This window comes from Diabrotica virgifera, chromosome 7 (genome assembly GCF_917563875.1).
Source record: "Diabrotica virgifera virgifera chromosome 7, PGI_DIABVI_V3a".
NCBI classification, from domain to species: domain Eukaryota; kingdom Metazoa; phylum Arthropoda; class Insecta; order Coleoptera; family Chrysomelidae; genus Diabrotica; species Diabrotica virgifera.
The window spans coordinates 41,727,126-41,753,090 of record NC_065449.1 but is presented as its reverse complement, the minus strand read 5'-3'; the positions used below and the strand labels follow the sequence as shown (position 1 = coordinate 41,753,090).

Sequence of the window (25,965 nt, the reverse complement as noted above, 5' to 3'; positions counted from 1 at the left end):
GATGTGTTCAATGACTATCCCATCTTCTCCAGGTGATTTATTGTTTTTCATCTCCGAGAGAGCTGATTTTATTTCCTCTGTTGTGATATCTGGGATGTCTTCTGAGCCTACATTTTGAACTTTTGGTATTTGACTTTGATCAGGATCTGGAAGTTCTTCTCGCTTATACAGTTCTGAGTAAAAATCTTAAGCAATTTTTAAAATATCTTCCTTATTTGTTGTTATTTCTCCTTTTTTATTTACAAGTTTACAAATATATGGCGCAGTACCTTTAAACTCTTATTTTTATCAATGGCTTGAGTTATGTGTTCAGTGTTGTAATTTCTGTCATCTTTTCGAATGGATTTTGTGATATCTTTGTTTAAATGTCTAAGTGCTGCAAAATTATCTGTGTATTTGTTTTTCAATTCTCTTCTTTTGTTTATAAGGTCTTTAGTAGCTTGAGTTAGTTTATCTATCTTGTTTTTTATTTTTTCCTTATATTTGCTATGAGCGTTTCGAATCGCACTGTTTATTCGCATGTTTGTCACCTCTATATCTAATGCATTTTCATTTAGGTGTTCTACTTCTTTCAGTTCTGAAGTTATGAGATTCTGATAAGCTACACTATCTTCTATCGATTCCCATTTGTTAGAATGCCTCTCTGTTATCATTGCTGTCCTCTCTTGTCTAATGTTGATCAATATTTTTGCTCTAACCAACCGATGGTCACTCTCAACAGTGATTTTATTGATTACTGTAACATCTTGGATAATATTTTTTCTGTTTGTCATGATGAAATCAATTTAGTTTTTTGTTATGCCATCTGGACTAGCCCACGTCCACTTACGTTGTTGGTTCTTTTTGAAAAATGTGTTCATCACGTATAGCCGATGATGCAACAAAAAATTTAGTAGCATACCTCCTCTATCATTTCTCTCACCATATCCAAATGAGCCCATAGCCACTTCTGCGTTATCTTCTTTATATCCAAGTTTAGCGTTAAAATCGCCCATTAATATTAGGTGGTGAATTTTATCTTTTTCCATAGCTCTATTTATATCTTCATAAAAGTTTTCTATTTCTTCATCGCTATGACTCGTCGTTGGTGCATATTCTTGGATAATTTTAATAGAGCATCTCTTGTTCAATTTTAGTATGAGGTACACAACTCTTGAGCTTGCACTATCTATTTTTATAATTTTATCTTGGTGTTTCTTGTGGACGAGAAAACCTACGCCGCTAACTGCCTTATCGTCTTCTCCAATGGAATGTAACAGATGTCCTGATTTTAAAACTAATTGGTTTTCTCCTTTTCTTCGTATTTCGGAAAGTCCCAGTACATCCCATTTTATGCAGTTAAGTTCTTCCTGTAATTCAATGAGCTTATCTTCAGTTGCAAGCGTTCTTACGTTATAAGTGGCAATATGCAATGTTCGTTGTCCATGGTAGCCGTGTCTATCCCGGTGATTCTTTGCACCCTCTGCTCTTGGCCCGATCTGGTGGCTACCGTCACCAGGGACCGTTGGGCCGCCGGGGACTAAGGGCCTTTTTCTAGTTTGTGTCATGTCATTTACGGGGGAAAATTAGCCATTTCACTACCACGCTGGCCAGTGCGGGTTGGTAGCGGGAAATTAGGAGTGTTTGAATGGGGAGAGGCGCAAGTTACGCAGTTTGTGTGTAGGGTGTGCGACAATATGCCATACACACCCCCCCCCCCCGCAAAGTGGACCCCTCCCACTCCAACACGGTCAATAGGACTCATCCGTCACTCGGGGTGTGGATGAGATAGGTTTGAGGATAGAGATAATGGGGAAGGTTGAGATGGAATGTTAGGAGGGCCAGCGGTCAGCTGCTCCTGTAATCGCCTCTTACGACTAGTAGGAGATCCTGTGGGTGTATTCTACTAAGCGGCCCGCATCCCACACGGGGACCCGTAAGTAATATCCTAAGTAATATTAAAGACGCAGCAAATAATATTCTAGGGCTAGAAAAACCACCATCACGAAATGACTGGTTCGATGCTGAGTGTGAGGGCATTACAAGAAGAAAGAACGATGCATACAAACAGATAAGGCAAAGAAGAACCCGAGAAAATCAACAAAAATATAAAGACCTTAGAAGAGAAAAGAAGTGTATTCACAGAATAAAAAAGAGAATTTATGAAAATAGAACACTGGAAGAACTTGAGGTATTAAAACAGGAAAATCAAACAAGAAAATTCTATAAAACTCTGAATAATGCAAGAAAGGAATTCAAACCAAGGCTAAGACTATGTAAAGATAAGGAGGGGCACATACTCAATACAAAAGAAGAACTATTGAAAAGGTGGGTGGAACACCATAAAGAACTACTTACCATCGAAGTAGAAGATCCAAATCAACCACCCCCAGGAGCAACCAACAATACACCATTAGAGCCTTCATCAATTCAAGAAGTACGGGATGCAATAAAACACGTAAAAAATAATAAATCTCCAGGAAGTGATGATGTTTCCGCGGAACTTATTAAATATGGAAATGCTACTCTGACTAATCAAAGATATAAAATAACACTGAGAGCCTGGAATGAGGAACAAATCCCGGAAGAGGAATCATTTGCCCGCTACACAAAAATGGTAATCAATTGGAATGTAGAAACTATGGGGAAATAACCCTCATTCAGAGGAGCTTCTTGGAGAATATCAAAGTGGTTTTAGGCCTGGTTGATCAACAACAGACTAGATCTTTGTGCTAAGGCAAATATTGAAAAAAAAAAACAATGAATTCAATATCGACACATAGCATATTTTCGTAGATTTTAAATCGGCCTATGATAGTGTCCTGAGAAATAAATTGTATGAAGAAATGGATGAATTTCACATCCCTGATAAACTGATAAGATTGGTTAAGGCTGCAATACGTAAAGTTGTTTGCAAAGTCGAACAATCACAGGCGTTTGAAACGAATGTTGGGCTGCGACAGGGAGATGCGCTGGCGTGTCTCCTCTAAAATATAGCTCTGGAAAAGGCGGTCAGAGATGCCCGAATAGAAAACGGAGGAAATATTTTTAATAAATCATCCCAAATTTTGACATAATATGCAGATGACGTGGACCTAGTTGCCTGCACAACACGCAAACTAGAAGAAATGTATACCACCTTCTCAAATGCCTCAAAAAATATGGGCCTGAAAGTAAACGAGGAGAAAACTAGGACATCAACACCCAACAATAGAGCCAGAGACATCGGTCACCAATTCACTGTTAAAAACTCTACCTTTGAACTGCTGGACAAATTCACATACTTAGGCTCCCTGATCACCAAGGAGAACATCCTGACGGAAGAAATCAAGCGATGGATAATCCAAGCGAACAAATGCTATTTTGGACTTAGTAGACATATGAGAAGCAGAAACTTAAGCCAAAAAAAAACAAAAATAACCATATACAAAACACTTATACAACCAGTGTTGACATATGGATCGGAGACATGGACCATCTCCAAGGCAGACGAAAACCTTCTGCTTATATTTGAAAGAAGGATCCTGAGAGCAATATTCGGTGGCATCTGTGACAATGTTATTTGGAGGAGGAGGTACAACTACGAGGTATACCACAGATATAAACCTATATTTGGTAGTAAAGACGTAGATCTCTTATAAGAATAGGAAGACTAAGATGGGCAGGACACCTAGCAAGATGACAGCATAACAACCTTCCTAGAAGAATCCTTATGTCACAACTTGTTGAAAGTAGAAATATGGGTAGGCCAAAGCTTAGATGGAAGGATGGTGTAGATGAGGATGGGAGAAAAATAGGCGCAGCAAACTGGCAACGGTTGGCAATGGATAGAACTGACTGGCGTAAGAGACTTATAAAGGGCGAGGCTCTTTCATAGGGCTGTAGCACCATTGATGATGAATAATTCTTATATCATTTTACCTCTGGAATGACTGTTGGCTGGATTGAGTAGCTTAATAGTCAGTTCTGCCGGTCCCAAGTTCAAATAAAGGAGGAGGGTTGAGGAAAAGGCTAACAACCTGCGCTTGTAAAAAATTTCCTGTAATGAAAACTTCAAATGTGCATCAGAATCGAATTAATACATATGGAAAACGACAATCGCAATGAACAAGGACTTTGAATGTTTAAACGCGGAACATTCCAGATGGGATTAGAGAGAAGCATCAACACGCGCAATAAAACAGATGAAGTAGAAATGGGCGTTAACACATTGCGTGCCACGTCGCTCATACAGTCGGAAAAATGAAAAAATATCCATGAATGATCACATCAATCAGATATTTTGCATTAGCAATCTTTTTTTATAACAAACGCTTGTTATTTATAGAAAAAGACAGCAAATACAAAATAAGTGATTGATGTGATTGTTCATGGGTATTCTTTAATTTTTCCGACCGTATATGAGATAAACAGATATTTTTGCAGTGGCCACGTCGCTCATTTTTGATATACCACGTATGACTTACTTTCCTGCCGTGGATATCAATGGCCCCTGAGACTATTATCCCGATCAAAGCGTGGCACGCAATATGTTAAAAAATGGACAATGGCAATATAAGAAATAAAGTGGCCGGATACTGGAAACATAAGTGTAGACCAGGTGGTCATTTTTAGAGTGAAAAACAGAGAGGACGGAGACGGTGTCATATTAGACTAAAAGGAAAATGATACATTATCTCCATTATGCATGGGTAAAGATAAAAGAAAGATAAAATGCTTGGTTATAACAGCAAATCCTATAAGATGTAAACTGAAACTGGAGGGTCAGATAATATAACAAGTGAGAAGTTTAAACATATAGGCATAACAATATCCAGTTACAGAAAGCTCGAAACAGAATTGAAAAATCAAGTTATAGAGCGAAAAAATTCGCAGGTTGCTTAAATGACACAATATGGAGAAATAAAAATATCGGAGACGAAATGAAAGGCAGAATTTACAAATCAGTCATCAGACCAATAATGGCATACGTGGCATAATACTCTGGGCTAATTAGCAAAATACAAGGAAAAGTTATTTACCAGCAATTTTATTGCTGGAATCAAATCTTATGATGGTATATTGATAATATAGGTATGAAAAGTCCGCAGATAGTGTGCTACTTTTTTAATAAACAAAATGGAGCCCAAAAATCGTGTTTTTTTTTAATTTTTGCTCTATAACTCCAAAAATTTTAATTTTACACCAAGAATGTCCAGATAAAAATTCACCGTAATTAAATTCTGCATAGAGAAGTATTTTTCCCGATTTACTTCGACGAACATTTTCCCTGAGACATGCGGGTTTTTCCAAAAAAATCTTTAATTTTTAACTAAAATTTTAGATAAGTAATTATTGTTTATTAATAATTAAATAACTTGGTAATGTAAAAGCTCTTTTCATATAGATCATAATTGATACTCTTTATTTTCATATAGCTCATACCATATATTATTATAATAAAAACTATCGATATTACGAATGAAAATTGACAAAAATAGCAAAATTCCAATCAAAACTTGGGTTGGAAAAAATCTAATCTTAAAGTTCAAAATCGGTATACGTTAAAAAATGCATTTTCTCGGCTTCCCATGGAGCAATTTTCTTCATTCTTTTTTGTTCCCAAGTAACTCGAGTAGAGTCATCTAACTAATGCATTATTAAATGTCAAACTTGCTTTTGTTTTGTTATAATAGATTAATTTATTTATAAGAAAAGAAAACTACCTGCTTACATATTTTTTCCAGTTGTAGACTTTTTTTAGATAAACTTACTACAAGTGTACTTTTAACGTTAAAAACACAAATATTCTTATTTGAAAGCTGTGTAATTATTTAAGCAATCTTAATTTAAACAAATTAAACATTTTTGTTATAATAACGTATACCGTCAATGTAACGTATACCGATTTTGAACTTTGAGATTACATTTTCTCCAACGTAATTTTTTATTGGAATTTTGCTATTTTTAGCAATTTTCACTCGTAACATCGATAGTTATTATTATAATAATAGTCCATGTGGTGAGACCGCTCCCGTCTGGAAAAATTTCTGATTCGATTTCTTTGTTTGGATTCCTATTCAAAAATGTCCCCTTTAAACAAATTTGAAGGGGGCCGCGGGAGGAATTTTTGGGCAGAAATTGTTTAAACAGTTTTTTTAAACAAATACAAAAGATCATTTTTTTGCTCTGGAACATATACTTTTAGATTTTTTGGGTCAATCTAAACAAGAAAGGTATCTTGTAATTTTTCTTAGAAATTGATAGTTTTGGAGTTATAGGCGATTTAAAATCTGAAAAATGCGAAAACACGCATTTTCGAGGCTTAAAAACACATATTTATATTAGTATTTTTGAAAGTGGCCACATACTTAGATTAAAGACTGAACATTTAGCTTCAAGATTCTGAAGAGTGATCGCGTCTAACTTTAATTTATACCGTTATTTTTTAATTGTTAAATATGCGTGTTTATCCGATTTTTTTGCCGGTGCGGCGCGCTCCATTTCAAAAATCTCCTATTTTCCCCCGAAAATCATCTTTTCTAGATTCTTTGTGATATTCTAAATAAAATATGTTTCTTGTTATTTTTCTCAAAAGTTAATAGTTTTAAAGTTATAAGCGATTTAAAATCCGAAAATGCATTTTTTGTCATTTTTCGGATTTTAAATCGATTATAACTTAAAAACTATTAATTTTTGAGAAAAGTGGCAAAAAACATATTTTATTTAGAACATCACAAAGAATCTAGAAAAAATATCTTTCGGAGGAAAATTGGAGATTTTTGAAATAGAGCGCGCCGCACCGGCAAAAAAATCGGATAAACACGCATATTTAACAATTAAAAAATAACGATATATATTAAAGTTAGACACGATCACTCTTCAGCATCTTGAAGCTGAATGTTCAGTCTTCAATCTAAGTATCTGACAACCTCAATGATACTAATTTAAATATGAGTTTTTAAGCCTCGAAAATGCATATTTTCGCATTTTTCAGATTTTAAATCGCCTATAACTCCAAAACTGTCAATTTATGAGAAAATTTACAAGATACCTTTATTGTTTACATTGGCCCAAAAAATCTAAAAATAGATGTCCCAGAGAAAAAAAACATGATCTTTTGTATTTGTAAAAAATTATTTAAACAATTTGTGCCCAAAAATTCCTCCCGGCACCCTTTTGATTTGTTTAAAAGGGACATTTTTTAATAGGAATCCACAAAGAAACCGAATCAGAAATTTTTTTCAGACGGGAGCGGTCTCACCACATGGACTATAATGTATGTTATGAGTATTTTAAAGATACGAAAATTGGTGAGCAGAAAGAGGACCGAAATAAAAAGGTGACGATTCAAAAACTACGATCCTTTTGTTTATATCTTTGCCGTAAATGCTAGTCAACTTTGACTGTTTTTATTTCGGGAACCACTCATCACAATTAAACGTTTTGTCTTTTAAAAGAAGCGTTTCTTCTAATAATAATTACCTAGTTTGCCAAGGGTTTCCAATAACCCAAGGGTCTATAATACTTCTGTCTCCATGGAAAAAGGAAAAGACGTAATTCATAATTCCCAAAATGACCGCCAGTTTATTATCCACTATACGTGCGGCTCCAAGAAAAAAAGAAAAAAATATCCATTCATCCAAATTCCTCAATTTCTTCAAAACATTCTAATGTTAGGTATCACATATATTATCCCCCCACTAGGGATGTCAAAAACTCCAAATAGCTTAACTCTTAATAGCTATAATAGCTAGGCAATTAGGCTGGCCACTCACTTACGGATATCGAAGAGGCCGGGCGACTGACAAGCGGTTAATTGAAGCCAAAATCACCACATAGACGCAGTTTTCGTAAAGGCGTTGGCACGCTCGATCACAAAACTGCATGTGTGTGGCGTCTCAACAGCAGTTCATTAACTTAACTACTCAAATAACGGCCTTCAGTTCTGGCCTGCATGCCACGGCCTCTTCGATATCCGTAAGTGAGTGGCCAGCATTAAGCCGAGACACCATCTTTGGGCGATCCAAAAAAAGATGAGAGTGAACTCGCTTCCGTCTTCTTCTCCAAAACGAGACTGTGTTCAAGAGACATAATTCCGTTATCTGTCATTCGTTGACAGCACTCCTAGAGTACACCGGGTAATCCAGCACCAACAACCTTGTCAAATCCGATTATATTATTACAGAAGAAGAATTACATTTCCGCATATGTACACCCCGCACGGTCTGCCATCACCCGTAACCCCTTTATAGTCGAGAAGAATAATACATTTAGCGGTTTAACCACCCAATGAAGTAATCTTTTCGTCACGATATAAGAAATCTGACCTGACGCTGGTGGGATGTCCCTACTGATTTAGTATCATAATAAATAGTTGACGTTACTAATCCCTCAATTGTCTTTGCGACGAGTGGCAATAGTTTTGGAACAGCTACTAGGGCCGTAATTTATATTATTTACAGAACTGACTCGTTACCTATAAATGCAAATAAATTATTAAAATTAAAATTTCTAGACAATGTATTAAAAACTTTGTTTACTGTAGACGAATTCGTTTAGTCATCTGAAATTAACTTGCTTGGAATCAATTACAAACGATCACAAACAATTTTTATGTCCAATGCACTCATTACGTGAATTTTATGGAGTTAGATTATAATGTGTTTTATATCGTTTTCACTTAAAAAAAAAAAATGGATAATGCAGCTTTCTATTTTTAAATAAAAAAATTAAAGAATCATGAGAAACAGCATTAGTTAAAGATAAGATATACCTCTAATTATGATTCTATAGCTTTACACATAATTCTCGTGCTTATAGGTATTTAGGTAAAATTAAGTATCATTTATTTATCCAGAAAACATACATTATGGAACATTATGAAAGGGGAGCATACATATTTAAGTTTGACATTTGCACATTCAGGCAGTTATTTTCTTGCATTTAGATAGAAGGTTAAATCGCGAGTATTCAAGTAAAATGTCTGAAGTCGGTGAAGCAGTGCTAAATGTAAAACACGTGTACATTTAACTGATGATGCCAAAGAAATTATTAGGAATGTTTATCAAACTGTGAAAGATAATCCAAATCCAGAAGACGGTAAATTCCTCATCAAGACAACATCTCGACTGACAAGGATGCCATATACAACAGTGTGGAAAATTGTTACGAATAGAACTCAACCTCGTAAAAAGCAGGGTGACTTTTCTACACATAAAGCAGTAAATGAAAAAGACGCTGAGGTAATTAGAAGAGCAATTTACAATTTCTATTCAAAGAACCTAGTTCCACCGCTTAGTATGATCTACGATCAACTTGTTAAAGACTATTCCATTACGTATTCGCCTTCAACTTTATCAAGATTTTTTAATCACATTGGTTTTCGATACAAGAAAATTAATAAGCGATCATCAATAATGGATTCTCCTCGTCTAATTAAATGGAGAAATGAATACTTGGATGCTATATCTAAATTTAGAGATGAAGGAAGACCGATATTTTATCTAGATGAAACATGGTTCGATACCCACGATACTGTTCAAAAAGGTTGGACAGACGATTCTATTAAATGTGCATCCAATTATCCAATTAATAGAGGTCAGCGAATAGTTATTCTGAAAATTGGATCTAAAAATGGCTGGCTTGGAGGGGAAAGTTTTTTACTATCGGCAAAAAACATTAAAGATTCAAAGCTGGACTACCATGAAAATATGACGAGTAGCTTGTTTAAGGAATGGTTTGAAAAGAAGGTGTTGCCAAATTTGCCTCCAAAAAGTGTAATTGTAATGGATAACGCAACGTATCACAGCGAACAAACTAGAAAAATCCCGGTGTAGGTTCGACAAAAAAACAGATATCTGATTTTTTGTATGACAATGATTTGTACTTTGAAGAAACATATACAAAAAAAGAAATGTTGGAAGTTCTTCACACAAAAGTGTTTAAGAAACAATTTGTTATAGACGAATTAGCCAAACGTGATGGACTTAATATATTGCGATTACTTCCTTACCACTGTGTCTTCAACCCCATTGAATTAATCTGGAGCCAACTTAAGGAAAGTTTGCGGCGAAACAACTGCTGTCCCAAATTTAGTAGCGAATCGGTGTCACATGTTGTAGAAGAAATAAAAAAGATTTCCCCAACACTGTGGCAAAATTGTGTTTCACATGTTATAAAAACGGAAGATCATTACAGAATATTAACCTCACATATTAAACCAATAATTATAACATTTGATAACGATTTTAGTGAAGATGACAGCGATAGTGACATTGTAATTTGTATTTATTTTTTTGCGTCTAAACTTCAAATTTTATTTTTCTGTGTTATTTTCTGTGTTATTTTTTATTATGTTATCTTCTTAATTCTGATTTTTGCTACCACTCCTTTAATCTTTTATTGTTATTATCATTAATTTCCTTAATTTCTTTAATTTGTTCATATTTCATTGCACATAATAATATACCTATAACTACATTGATATAATTACGTAATAAATATAATGATATGATATTTAAAATTATATTTATTATTCCAAACCCATTAAAATATTATATCTACTTGAAGACTTCAATTTTTTTTTTTTGTTAAGGGGATGGGTACGAACTTTCGACTTTAAGCCGTTACGTTATTACCGAGGGCCGAAAGTCCCTGAAAATTTCTATAATGTTTATTTTAATTAGTTACAGGGGTGAAAAACTAAGAGAAAATTTAGTGTGATTTTTAATTTCAAATATCTCATTCAAAAGAAACTTTTAATTCATTCCAAGGGACTTTCGGCCCTCGGTAATAAAGTAATTTTTCATTCTGCGTTTAAATTTTTCAAAAATACTTACATATTAGTTTTCTCAGGATTCGAAAAAAATGATTACATTTAAAACACATTGAACATTTTAACAGGCGTCAAAATCTTGCATTTTGTTCCTTTCCCCTTAATTTTAGCGAATCCGCTCCTGGAGGGTTTGTTGTTTGTTATTATGATACTAAATCGGTAGGGACAACCCACCAGCCTCAGGCCAAATTTCTTATATCTTGACGCCATACCTTTCTACCCATCAACGAAATATCTATGATCATTGTCAACATCAGTTTAGAAAAGAGAAGACGACGAACTTTACATCCTACATAACCCCCGAATGTCAGACAACCCTCAAATATAAACACTTTAATATTTTGATTGTACCGCGTGTGATTATCGGAAATGGAAATGCAGTGTATTTACAACAGTCACCTGGGCTACCAGAGCCCGCTTATAAATCCCAAACAACGGCCCCCAATAAACAGAAACCTACAGGGTATTCAGAAAATATTAGAATCTACTGCTGCTTACTAAATCCATCCGAAGCTTTTTGCTAAGTGTCTTTCAGCAGGAATATATCCCACTATCAACAGGACCCTGAATATATCGAGACACCATTCAAAAACACAAACAATTCAAAAGAAACAACAAATCTTCACACATTACAAAGTAAGGTACGCATAAATATCTTCCTCTTTCTAAACCGCTAGACCATAATAAGTTCCTATCAACAAATGTCAAAATATCAACATTAATTAAACTTTAAAACCGAACAATGGGTAATCGGTGCCATTAGACCATCACTAGGCATGCATTAAGTTAAAAAATTGTCCTGTTACGACACAACGGGGTCATTACATATTTTTTTAAGTATTGTTCTAAAAAAATCAGAAAACACATACTTCCCAAAAAAGGTATACGGACTATATAAACAAGCATTAAAAACTCTTCATCTTAAAATCCAAATCCCAGAAAATATGACCTAATTTGTAGTCTATCTGACTAATTCTAAATACGAGGATAATATTATAATCCCCCGGATCGTATAGAATAAAATATGTACAGAAGGGTATTAAGATAATGATATTTAATGAGCACTTTCTAAGCGATGTTTCGATTACCTTAAAACAATCAATGTAAATAAGATAAATCAATGTAAATGGGATTCAAATTACCTTAGACAAAAGAGGGTTATACGAGATTACGTAGGTCTGGAATAAAGCAAAAGGGAGTTAGCGATAATGGCAATAAACGAAAATAGGTATACAATTTTTATCAGATATCAAACGAGCATTTAGTTTTATATAGTTTCCCTGATGTTTGCCTTGATGTGAGCTTCAATTTTATTGTGCTCGTATGTTATCACAACTTTAAACCTACCAAATCTATACACTGAAACCAAAACATTTTTGATGGAACTAATAAAGTTTTTTTGACAATAGAAGAAAATATGAACTAAAGAGAATAATAATATTTCTCGAAATATTTAAAACTGGAGAGTTCCTGGGAATTGGCTGTATACCGTATATAGTTAAAAAAATTTAACATCAAAGTAAAAACACATGTTGTAAAATAGTATAAGTAATTTAATTAAATTTAAAAAATCCAAATGGATTACACTAATTGTTCAGAAAGAAACGTTTCCGCATTTATCAGTCCATCTTTAGTGAACTTTAAGGTACCTACTTGCATAGGTTTACTGTAAAGAGGCCGAAATCATTAGACCGAAAGCAGTAGATTGAACTCATTAGACTGAAAAGCACTTTACCGAAACTCCACTAGACCAACAGCAGGAGACCAAAAAGTAGGAGACAGATAAGCATTAGGTACATATTACAGGGTGCTCACACAGCACTGTAATCTGAGCAAGGGTAACATCAACCTCCCTTCACCTTTTATTCAGGCTTAGGACTGGTAGCAAAAAGTACAGGTTAACCCATTTAGCGCCAAAGGTGCGAAAACGCACCATTTTTTTGTAGAATTTTTTTTGGCAATTCGTTAATTTTTTTTTAAATCTTTGTATTTTTTAAGTAACCACAAGATATAAGTGTAACTAAATTTAATTTTGTTTAATTTCCAAACTCGTGCTTTCATCACAAAAATATTTTCTAAATGTCCGACATTTTCAACCCTTCGACACAACTTTATTTTTACTGTATTAATTTTATTGGCATAACATTTTTATGGTCAAATAAATTAAAACATTATTTTTTTAACCTATTTGTACACCAATTGTTATAAAAATACAAAAAAAATATTTTCTGAGTCATCAAATCTCGTGTTTGAAAATAATGGTTCGATAACGAACCATTGGCGGAAGTCGACATGTCTGATCAGGAATAAGTCAAGGTGATGCACAGGCAGTAATTTGTTGGGATATTTCTTTATTATGTGTAAAAACACGTATCCACTGGGCTTGCGCTCCGAGCTCCTTCAACTGCTCCACATAGTGGACACGTTTGGCGCTCCCGGACTGTGCAATTGTGCGCACTCTGCCTCGGCGCTCCAATCTGTGGACAATTTATATGTAAGGGAGCACATACCGTATCGATTGGAGCAGTTGCAGGGAGCGCGGAGCGCAAGAAGTTCGTGAACATAGTGGATGGTTGGCGCTCTCGGACCATGCAACAGTGTGCGCTCCTCCTCAACGGTCCAATAGGTGGCGGTTTATATGTAGAGGAGCGCATGCATGTAGATGGGAGCAGTTTCAGGGAGCGCGGAGCGCAAGAAGTTTGTGAACATAGTGGATGGTTGGCGCTCCCGGACCGTGCAACAGTGCGCGCTCCGCCTCGGCGATCCAATTGGTGTCGGTTTATATGTAGAGGAGCGCATACCGTATCGATTGGAGCAGTTGCAGGGAGCGCGGAGTGCAAGAGGTTCGTGAATATATTGGATGGTTGGCGCTCCCGGACCGTGCAACAGTGCGCCAACGACCGTGCGGCAGTGCCTCGGTGGTCCAATATTACGAACGTAGTGGATACGTACCTTTAGAAAGACGGGTAGTCTGGTATTCAGTTTTGTTATAATCTAGGGTGGGGGAGGGGGCTACATAAGGGAGGCTGTGTAGTGTTGTAAACAATAAGTCGATTTGTCGAATTTATGCAACTGGCACAGTGCAAGATACAGGATTGGAAAGTGTAAACTGGAAATATCTAAAATAATTTCTAAAAAAGATAGAGGGCCGTTCGACTTCGTTTTTGAGAAAGAAGCTGAAGAAGGTGTAGGCAATGTTCTAACCATACTATTTTTGTTTATCAAAACTTCCAGGTCCATTTACATTCTAAATGTTTTGAGACTTTTCACAAAAAATAAAATTGTGTATTTCAATTTTTATATCTCATTTCCGCCAAAGGTTCGAAAACGAACCATTTTGTTGTTGTGACACCTGTCATTATCAAAGTGTAAAATAATTTTTTTACGAATGTTTAAGTTTATTTTACTCTAGTTAATCAAATATATTACATATTATTGCAGTATTTCTTTGCTTGGCGGTTAATGGGTTAAAGGTTGTTTTTTTGCTTTGTTTTTTGTTTATTTTTTTTTCTTTTTTTTTTACTTGTCTCAAAAAAAGGGATAAGACAAATATAATTACAAGTAAAGGTTATTTGGATGGTTATTAGAAACAGTTAAAATGGTGTTAACGTCACTCTACCCTTAATTTATTTTTACCTTCACTAATTTGTTTAACGGATGAAAATTATTTTATATCAGACTGTACAGAGTAACAATTTACACATAGTCTGGGCAGATTATCTGAGAATAGGTCATTTTTGGGAAAAGTTATTTACCAACAATTTTATTGCTGGAATCCAATTTTATGATTGTATATATTAATAATACAGGTATGCAAAATCCGCAGATAGTGTGCAACTTTTTTTATAAACAAAATTTCGCCCGAAACTCGTGTTTTTTCCAATTTTTGCTCTATAACTCCAAAGATTTTAACTTTACACCAAAAACACTCAAATAAAAATTCACCGTAATTAAATTCTGCATAGAGACGTGTTTTTTCCGATTTACATCGACGAAAATTGTCCCTGGAAAATGCGGGTTTCACCAACAAAATCTTTAATTTTCAACTGTAATTTTAGATAAGTAATAATTGTTTATCAATAATTAAATAACTTGCCAATATAAAACTCTTTTTGTATAGATTATAATTTCAGAAGCCGATGGAAATTGAATGAACAGTTACCAACAATTGAATTGTTAATTAAAAATTTACGGTCGCTATAATAACAACAATAATTATGATACATAAGAATTACTATAATTTTTGTATAAAAAGGCAGTGTACCTATCTAATGTACTTTACAGAATTGAAATTGGACTGTTTAAGCGGCCTCAAAAATATTTTAAATTTATAAATTTTTTGGCTTATAAACAAATAGAATATCTCGGGAAATATTAAATTAAATTAAATCATCAAAACGGTATTGCAAAAAAAAAGGTGCAGGATGCTTCTTTTAAAAGAAAAGACGTTTAATTGTGATGAGCGGTTCCCGATACAACCGGTCAAATTTGACCGGTATTTACGGCAAAGATATAAACAATAGGATAATAATTTTCGAATCATCACCTTTTTATTTTTGTCCTCTTTCTCGACACCAATTATCGATATCTTTAAAGTACCCATATCATATATTATTATAATAAAAACTATCGATATTACGAGTGAAAATTGCCAAAAATAGCAAAATTCCAATCAAAAATTAGGTTGGAGAAAATGTAATCTCAAAGTTCAAAATCGGTATACGTTAAAAAATGCATTTTCTCGGCATCCTATGGAGCAATTTCACTTCAATACAGTTATTAATATACATTCAGCTTAACTAAGAATCTAAATTCTAAACAACACTATATTTAAATTCTTTACCAAAAATTGACTACCTGTCTTGTCATGTCGCTTTTGCCTAATAATTAGATTTTCATCTCCTTCACTTTTGTTGGTCTTTGTCCATTAAACAGGAAAAAACCACAAGTTTTTATCGAGCAGGGAACCGTGTTGGCCTTTGAGCACCCCTGACACATTCAATCTTTTAACATCGACTTGGAGTCGCTAGAAATAATATATAAGTATCACGTAAACCATATTTGTCGATGTTACCAATTTCATAAGGTTACTAGTTTTATGATCTAAGCAGAACCTGAGTAATACCACATTTTTTCTTCAACTAGTCACAATTTTAACCTTTTGCATTCATTCTAACGTGGAAAAACTTCATTCTAGGCACTGAAGATGATCTGGTCTAGATCTAAAACGTTTTGCGAATCCTTTTGGATGACTTTTAATGGTTTTTAACAAACTCTTTTACACCATTGTACAAACGAAGTTTTTACTTCTTTATGATCATTTTATATCTTACCAAATTAAAAACTAAAAAACAATGGAAAACATCCTCTTGTAACACAATTCGGGGCTTCTTAAAATGCAAGCCATGCTGATTCTGAGACCACAAGAAGATAAGGGAATTTTACTATTTATGATTCACGTTCCATCTGCTCAGGCAGTAAATTTCCAGCCATAATGGTTCCCTTAATACTCCAAATAGAGTAAAAATATAAATTAAAAATGAGTAAACATTTTCAATTTCTAAAAGATTTTTAAATTGAAAACTTATTGGTCCATTTTCTTGGTAACACCTCCAAGGCTTCTAAAATTTGCAGGCCAGATGGATGCTGAAGCTAAGAAGACAATAGGGAATTCAAAAACTTACAATTCACGACCCCGTCTGTTCAGCTGGTAAATTCCAACAGAAAATGGACCTATTTACTCAAAGAAGTAACGACCAATATAAAAATAAAATAAAAATTTCATTTTTATTCAGTTGCAATGTGAAGGCAAAACAATCTTATTTTTCAATGAGAATACGGAGCGGAGTCCAGCCCTCTGAATCGACGATTTGCGACTCTTGTTGAAGTCTCATCGGAGAGAACGTAGGCCTGCTACTCCATACTCCAATTGACCAACACCGAGAGTTTGTCCCCCACACCGTAACTGACGTGAATGGACTAGGTGACTAGCGTCATCTGGCAATTGAAAGATGAAGTAGTTTTCAATCCTAATAGCAATATTAATAATATTTAGAAATATTAAAATATTACTAAAATATTTTTAAATTGAAAACGTATTGGTCCATTTTCTTGGTAACACCTCCAAGGCTTCTAAAATTTGCAGGCCAGATGGATGCTGAAGCTAAGAAGACAAGAGGGAATTCAAAAACTTACAATTCACGACCCCGTCTGTTCAGCTGGTAAATTCCAAGGGGAAATGGACCTATTTACTCAAAGAAATAACGACCAATATAAAAATAAAATAAAAATTCAATTTTTATTCAGTTGCAATGTGAAGGCAAAATAATCTTATTTTTCAATTAGAATACGGAGCGCAGTCCAGCCCTCTGAATCGACGATTTTCGACTCTTGTTGACGTCTCATTGGAGAGAACGTAGGCCTGCTACTCCATACTCCAATTGACCAACACCGAGAGTTTATCCCCCACACCGCAACTGACGTGAATGGACTAGGTGACTAGCGTCATCTGGCAATTGAAAGATGAAGTAGTTTTCAATCCTAATAGCAATATTAATAATATTTAAAAATATTAAAATATTACTAAAAGATTTTTAAATTGAAAACTTATTCAAAAAAATAGTTGTAAGACTGATAAGTTTGTACACACTTGAATGAATAGAGGAAATAAAAAATGTAGTATATCAAAGTGTGTAAATAATTTATTTCTTTAGCTGAGCGCTTTCAACATAAACGTCATCATCGGAGCTAATGCTAAAATAAAAAAGAGGTCTTGTAAGAAAAAGAAGTACAAAACTCTTTTTTTACTTACGTCAATTGTTAAAAAAGTACCGCTACAAAATTGAGGTGTTAACATTTGCATCTTGTGAAAATAAATTTTGGTTGGATATGCTATGTCCTCCGTACAACCCCAAACAGCAAAAATAGAAAAACGGCCACATTACACGTTACACAAACACAAAAAGAATTTTTTCATGGTATAGGTATCACCCATCCATTGTTGGCCTAGTAGAAACAGCTGACTGACAAAGTCGGATATTTAAATCTGCTTTTATCTGTTCTGCGTTGACGTATGACATCTGACATTAAATTCTGAATATTTTTAACATTTTTGAAAGAAAAATTAAAAATTTTTAAAAAATTTAAATTGATAAGGAAATGTACCTTAGATGTTTGTACTAATCAACTAATAAATTAATTGATAACATGATTGATTTTAAGACTAATTGGCCCAACATACATACACACCTTGTCAGATAAAAAATAAAAACAGGAAGTAATGAGGAAGATCAGTTTGTAATGGTGAATTCTCAAATTCAATATTCTAGGAGATATTAGATCATTGAAATTAAAGATTGAGATAATTGATTGAATTTACAAAAGATGAATAACAACAACAATCTAATATTATCTCAATCTTTAATTTCAATGATCTAATATCTCCTAGAATATTGAATTTGAGAATTCACCATTACAAACTGATCTTCCTCATTACTTCCTGTTTTTATTTTTTATCTGACAAGGTGTGTATGTATGTTGGGCCAATTAGTCTTAAAATCAATCATGTTATCAATTAATTTATTAGTTGATTAGTACAAACATCTAAGGTACATTTCCTTATCAATTTAAATTTTTTAAAAATTTTTAATTTTTTTTTCAAAAATGTTAAAAATATTCAGAATTTAATGTCAGATGTCATACGTCAACGCAGAACAGATAAAAGCAGATTTAAATATCCGACTTTGTCAGTCAGCTGTTTCTACTAGGCCAACAATGGATGGGTGATACCTATACCATGAAAAAATTCTTTTTGTGTTTGTGTAACGTGTAATGTGGCCGTTTTTCTGTTTTTGCTGTTTGGGGTTGTACGGAGGACATAGCATATCCAACCAAAATTTATTTTCACAAGATGCAAATGTTAACACCTCAATTTTGTAGCGGTACTTTTTTAACAATTGACGTAAGTAAAAAAAGAGTTTTGTACTTCTTTTTCTTACAAGACCTCTTTTTTATTTTAGCATTAGCTCCGATGATGACGTTTATGTCGAAAGCGTTCAGCTAAAGAAATAAATTATGTACACACTTTGATATACTACATTTTTTATTTCCTCTATTCGAAAACTTATTCGCCCATTTTCTTTTTAACACCTCCAAGGCTTCTAAAATTTGCAAGCCAGATGGATGCTGAAGCGAAGAAGACAAGAGGGAGCTAAAAGACTTACATTTCAGACCCCGTCTGTTTAGCTGGTAAATTCCAACACAAAATGGACCTAGTTACTCAATGAAATAACGAAGTAACGACCAATATAAAAAATATAAAAATGTAATTTTTATTTTATTTTTATATTGGTCCTTACTTCTTTGAGTAACTAGGTCCATTTTCTGTTGGAATTTACCAGCTGAACAGACGGGGTCTGAATTGTAAGTTTTTGAATTCCCTCTTGTCTTCTTCACTTCAGCATCCATCTGGCTTGCAAATTTTAGAAGCCTTGGAGGTGTTACCAAGAAAATGGACCAATAAGTTTTCAATTTAAAAATCTTTTAGTAATATTTTAATATTTTTAAATATTATTAATATTGCTATTAAGATTGAAAACTACTTCATCTTTCAATAATTTTCAGATGACGCTAGTCACCTAGTCCATTCACGTCAGTTGCGGTGTGGGGGATAAACTCTCGGTGTTGGTCAATTGGAGTATGGAGTAGCCAGCCTACGTTCTCTCCGATGAGACTCCAACAAGAGTCGAAAATCGTCGATTCAGAGGGCTGGACTGCGCTCCGTATTCTAATTAAAAAATAAGATTGTTTGGCCTTCGCATTGCAACTGAATAAAAATGGAATTTTTATTTTATTTTAAATTTCATTGCAGCCCGACACCGCAGTCGCACTATATTTCTAGTTCAATCAGAGAGCACAGCAAGAATCTCTACCGGTTTCGCAGCTACTTAGCCACTCACCAGGAGACCCATATGCTCTTCTCTCTGACTGCACTAGAATAATATGAATGATCAGTCAGAGAGATGAGCCATATGGGTCTCCTGAGGAGTGGCTAAGAAGCTGCGAAACCGGTAGAGATTCTTGCTGACTGGACTGCGGATTCGGGTTGCAAAAAAATTTAAAATGATTATTCATTTTAAAAAATATGAATTTTTTTTGACGCATTTAATTTTTTGTTTTTTTGTATGCCTCGTAATTTAATAGTTTTTCTTAAAATTTACTTATTATTACCGTAAGCAAAAAAGACTAAACAAAAAACGTATAGAAATCATTTTAAAGACATTATGCCAGACGCAGACTAACCGTAATTTTTAGTAAGGGAATGCCTTAAATTAAGTTATGAGTCTAAAATCCGTTTCTTACGTAAGAAGTTGAACAGACCGTCGCAATTATGTAAAAAATATATCCTGCTTAAAGACTGGCATTAGGGACACTTTCTCTCGAGTAGAAAAATGGTCATTATCTTTACTTACATTTATAAAAGGACGGGAGGTTTCAGACTTGAGCCTACAAATTACGGAGCTCTCTTATCATAAAATTAGCTTTTTTGTTATTCGCTGAGAGATTAAGAAACTGTATGAAAAATTTTAACCATTCTAATAGACTAAGAGCCGCTATAGGTGAAATTTCTTAATCATTTTAGGCACGATGGGACCCTATAACTTAAATAGTAGAACCTAAAAGAAAACGTTTGAACACTGTGCCGTCACTTTTCAGTGACACATGCATCGACAGTGGCGCATCAAACTTTCCACTTATGGACGTGATAAATAAATTAAAAGTTACCCTCCCTTATTAACAGAATTATTTTTTTTTTATTGTTTTAAGTTCTATGTGATTAACACCTAGAATTCAGCGTAATTTTAACCCACCACCCCGTTCCCCCTGCCCCACCATCAAAAACTTCATTTTTCGTTTTTATTTTTTTTTGTGGTATGCAATCAATTTTAAAATTTAAAAAAATTCACACGCATAGCTGAGGAGATTGTTTATTATTTCATAGGAGATTCTGACCAATAGAAAGCTACAGAAATAAAAATTAAACTGATAATTTTGGATAATATCCCGTCGTCAAATATATTACGTTAGATTCCCTTCGTTGCTACGAAAAAATACACTCAGTGACATTAATGACAATTATTAATGTTTTAAAAATTATAAAAGTGACTTACAACCGTCAAGTATTTGTGTGTTTATTTGTACTAATTTGTACTTACATAAATAAATTACAATCAAATTGTGGTTTTGAACAGTTTTATTCATGAAATAATAGCAACAAATTGCATTTGTCAGAAAAACGTCAAAGTGAAAACCGATCTTTTAAATTGCTCTTTAAAAAATATTAGTTTACGACGTTTTTTTTCTACAGTTTTATAATAGTAATCATAGAAATCGGACGTACCTTCGGTACAACGATCATTAAGACTACAGATAACCCCCATTGTCTTAATTTAATTTGAATTTTTTACGATGCAATATCATTTGCTGAAGCGCCCACAACTGCAATATGAGTGTCAGTAGCGGAGGTAGGCCTCCTGATCCATTACAGTGGGAATAATTTCAAGTAGATTTTTTCTGTTTAATTTCAACCAGTTTCCTAGTTTTGACAACTGTCACATTTAAGAAAATATCCATAATGAACTTCTAGTTCTGCACCTAATATCAAATTGTCACGAGGAGAACACAAATCTGCAATTTTAAGTAAGTACTCGAGTTTGCTTCGGTAAGATTATTTCATGAATAAAACTGTATTTATAAATAATTTAAAGTAACATTATATTAATATATTCGTCTAAATATTTGCTAAACTGTGCTGTTCACTTTGACAAGTTGAAAAATATGTGTCACATTAATTGGGATCAATGTCACTGAATGTTTTTATACAAAGACTTGAATTTTGTGTAAGTATTAAAAAATCACCTGTCGAATATAACACCATAGTAAGAATAAATAAGAAAATAATGCTCCAATTTTTGTTCTCAAACTTATTTCCATGCGGCAATTTATTCTCACCCGTTGGCCTAGGTGAGAGACGGAAAACGACGCGACGCGATGCGGTGCGATGCGATACGATGCGACCAGTAATTCACGAGACGTGTGGCTTATGTAACGTCGCTTTCCATAGCTCAATCTAGGACCTAGGACAAACGTGACGATGTCAATTCATTCCTATTCTTAAGTATGGGGAAGTATACGGCAGTGTTACTAGAAAATTCATATTAAATACTTAGCTTTAAAAAAATTCCATAAACGAAGAAGAAAGACAACAAATATCATATATTTAGAGCGAAACGGATTTGGAGAGTTTCACCATTTATATTCTAAATTAATAAATAATCCACTTTTAGTCGAGGAAATGAAACTGAAAAAATGGCAAAACCTCGCAATTTTTTCATCCATCATCGATTTGTACAAAAATTTGGAATTAGCCTCATTACACCCTCTAGTTCATTTTCTATATTGACCAGTTGTAAGCTTTTGGTTTTTTAATGGTGAAAACTACCCATAAAAATTATAAAATAACATTTTAAACTTTAATATTGTCAACATTTGGTTCTTATTAGTTTCATAATGGTTCTTTTATGCTTTAAGATATACTATCATAATATTTCAACCCTTAAAACCACCCTTGTTGGAGCTATATATAAAAAATTACTTATGCTAAAAGAATAATTTCGGCTAGCATAGCATAGATTTAGAGAAAAATTTGGGATTAGGATCATCTCACCCTGTACTTCATATTCTGTATCATGCTTAAGGGCGTTGATTATTTTTATTGGTGTAAACTACCCCTTATTGTCAAAAAACATTATATAGAAAAATTGTAAACTTTAATATGGGTATAATTTGGTTTTGATTGGTTAAATAATGATTGTTTTATGCTTTAGGATATAATATCATAATATTTTAACCCTTAAAAACCATCCTTAATAACAATAGAGTTTTTAAAATTAGATATTTTAATACATTATACAGAAAAAAAAGTATAAATAAAGAATTACAAAAACATTTATTTACACAAAAATACGAATGTACAAATATGTACAAATACAAATACAAATAGTTTTTAAGTAATTTTCCAATATACGAACCTTTTCTGTTGTATTATACATACATTGAAAATGATTCATAAGCGGACTATCCGAATTTAAAAAAAAATTCGTTTTATAAACATAGCTCCTTCATTTTTGACGATAAAAAGTCGTTTCAAAAATGACTTTGTAGGAGTTTTGAAGAGTTATAAGACTGTGTAAACAAAATTCCGTAAGATCCCTTAGTTTTTAATTAGGGTGGGTATAAAGGGCTCGAATGCTGCACAAAGACCAACTTCTCCTCCACGTGGTGTGTGGTGGTAACAGCTTCGAGCTGACGTGGATAGGGTCCCAGGCCCCTAGACACGTCACAAAGAGGCTGGCTAACGAAGCTCTGGCGTACGCAAATACCGGGAACAACAGCGTGGAGAGGGAGTGTTGTAGACGGGTGGGTGCAGCGGTAACTGGACTAATCGTTCGGGACCTCTGCGGGCATCCGGAAACAATGCAAACTTGTGGAAACCTGCCCGGTATATACCGTGTTGGTAAGCCGGTGGTTGTAGAGGATGTGCTTACCGATGTGGGGGCTCGCCTTGATTGGCTGGCCAAGTGGAAGGGAACCACAAAAATCCCCCTCAAGCCAAGGTGGAACAGCATAAGCCGAAGGCTTGGCGTGGCGCAAGAATTGCGCCGCAGGGCTAAGAGGTTGCTTAGTCACGATTATGCGGACTCCGGGTACCAGGCGAAACCCAGGTTTCATTAGCCTTCTCCCGGCATGCGGGGCTCTGCTGGGAGTGACCATACATTCCCTAGCTACTCGTGGGACTAAAATGGACCAAGTAGGAAAAACTAAAAACAATGAGGGCAAAGAGGAAGAACAAAGCCTCAATCATCCCGAGGTTATGGAATTGGATCCAGTTCCAAACCATAAATCGGAAGATGAGCTTTTAAAAAGCAGCGGAGACGAGCAAAGTATCGCTCAAGGTCCAAAAAAGGCCGAAAGAGAGAAACTGAGTGGCGCTGTCTGTAAAAGGCTTAAGTACCTGTTAAAACAAGGCCTCAAATATGAAGAGGCTCGACAACAGGCACAAAAGCCTATACAAAAACCACCCGAGGATGTATCCAAGGGCAAAGGGTCCAAAAGGATCCGGTCTGAGGAGAGCACGCTAGAAAATCCTAAGAAAAAGGGAGTTGGCACCACCGTTGGGATAACCAGCGGTGGTGAAGAAAACAAACCATCCTATGGACAGGTTGCAGCTGCAATAAGGGTAGGAATAATGCCCAAAAACCATCCAGAATCTTCAATAACAGTGGAACAACTAGCCGCAACGAAAGAGAAGATTCTGGAAAAAATAGTGGAGCTGGATCCAAAGGCAACAATTAGGCCTAAATTCAGTAACCTACAATTCAGACCGGGTTGGATGCTTCTGTCTTGTGCTGACAAAGCCACAGTTGAGTGGCTTAAAAGCATAATTCAGGAGCTGCAGCCACAGGAGGGTATCTCGCTGAGACTGGAAGAGGAAAGCAATATTCCTCACTCCGAGATCTTTGTGACATATCTTCCTGATAGTCTGAACACCACGAATGCAAAAATTCTTCGATTCTTAGAGGTCCAAAATGAAGACCTCAACTCACAGAATTGGAGAGTTGTAAGAAGGGTTGACAAAGGCCCTACTGTAGAGTTCACTCTTTCAATCGACTCTAACTCCGCTGAAAGGGTGAAACAAAATGGCTATAAAGCCAACTATAAATTTGGCCAGGTAAGAATATTACCAAAAAAAGGCCATCCAAAACCTAGTGAGCCAGAAGCTGCTTCAACTAGTGAAGCAGCAAATTGGCCACAAAAAAGGGGGCCCAGGAAAAGGGCCCTGCGAAGTTCAAAAGGGGATCAGATAAAGGTCCCAAAAGCCAGTAAAATGGCTTCCAACAAAAATATTAGGTTTCTGCAGTTAAATCTCCATCACGCAAAAGCCGCAACTAGTGTGCTTAACAGGAGTTTTAGCAGAAACTTAACTGACATCGGGCTCATTCAAGAGCCCTGGGCTGACAAAGGGCTTATAAAAGGACTCCCAAATAATACATGTAAGTTGATTTATTCACAAATGCATGACTTGCCAAGAGCAGCTTTGCTCATCTCTAAAAAACTAAAATTCATTTCTGTTCCAAAGTTTATCACAAGAGACTTAGCAACAGCTGAAGTAGAGCTCGCCACGGAAAGGGGAAAAAGGCAAATTATAATTGCCTCTGCCTATTTCCTGGGTGATGAAGACCAACCTCCGCCAGAGGAAGTGAAAGGCCTCATCAGTTGGTGCAACAAAAAGAACAGACAACTTATCCTTGGATGTGATGCGAACTCCCACAGCATAGTATGGGGCAGCACAAACACGAACAAATATGGGGAGTACCTTTTAGAATATTTGGCTAACTCCAATATAGACATTATCAATAGAGGTAACAAACCAACTTTTATCACTGCAAATAGGAAAGAGGTGCTTGACATCACCTTAACTAGTTGCTCTGCTACAAATCTAATACAGAACTGGCATGTCTCCGATGAGGTATCGATGTCGGATCATAGAACCATAAGGTTCGATGTCCAGGCTGAGCGGGAACAGATACAGTCCTGTCGAATACCGAAACATACTGACTGGTGTGCATATAAGGACACCCTAAGGTCAGATGTTGAAGGCGTAACTTATTCGATTGAAACCATAGAGGAACTGGAAGGTGCCTCACAATGGCTAAATCGTACGATAATTAGCTGCTTTAAGGGGGCCTGTCCCATCAAGACCAAAGCCGTCAAAACAGATGTGCCATGGTGGAACAGGGAACTCAGTAAGTTAAAAGCTCAAACTCGTAAAGCTTTTAATAGAGCCAAAAGTATAGGTAACTGGGATGACTACAAAAAGGCTCTAACAGAATACAATAAAGAACTTAGAAGGTCTAAGAGAAGAACATGGAGGCAATTCTGCGAGGGGATAACTGAATTAGCCCCAGCAGTACGCCTCCAGAAAGTAATCTCAAAGGACCACTCAAACGGTATTGGACTTCTAAAAAAGCCAAACGGAGAGTTTACTGAAATCATAGAGGAAAGCATAAGTTGCTTATTAAAATCTCACTTTCCTGGGTCAACACTTATTC

General features: G+C 35.0%; 2 protein-coding genes across 2 annotated transcripts in view; one reads left to right on the top strand and one right to left on the bottom strand.

Moving 5' to 3' along the window:
- The window catches only part of LOC114333498 (probable G-protein coupled receptor B0563.6), a 258,384-nt gene that overhangs the window by 222,897 nt on the left and 9,522 nt on the right, over positions 1–25,965 (bottom strand). The window lies entirely within an intron of this gene.
- On the top strand, positions 9,099–9,797 carry LOC126888499 (uncharacterized). Its single transcript, XM_050656836.1, has one exon. It carries the CDS (start codon positions 9,099–9,101, stop codon positions 9,795–9,797), a length of 699 nt encoding a protein of 232 aa, XP_050512793.1.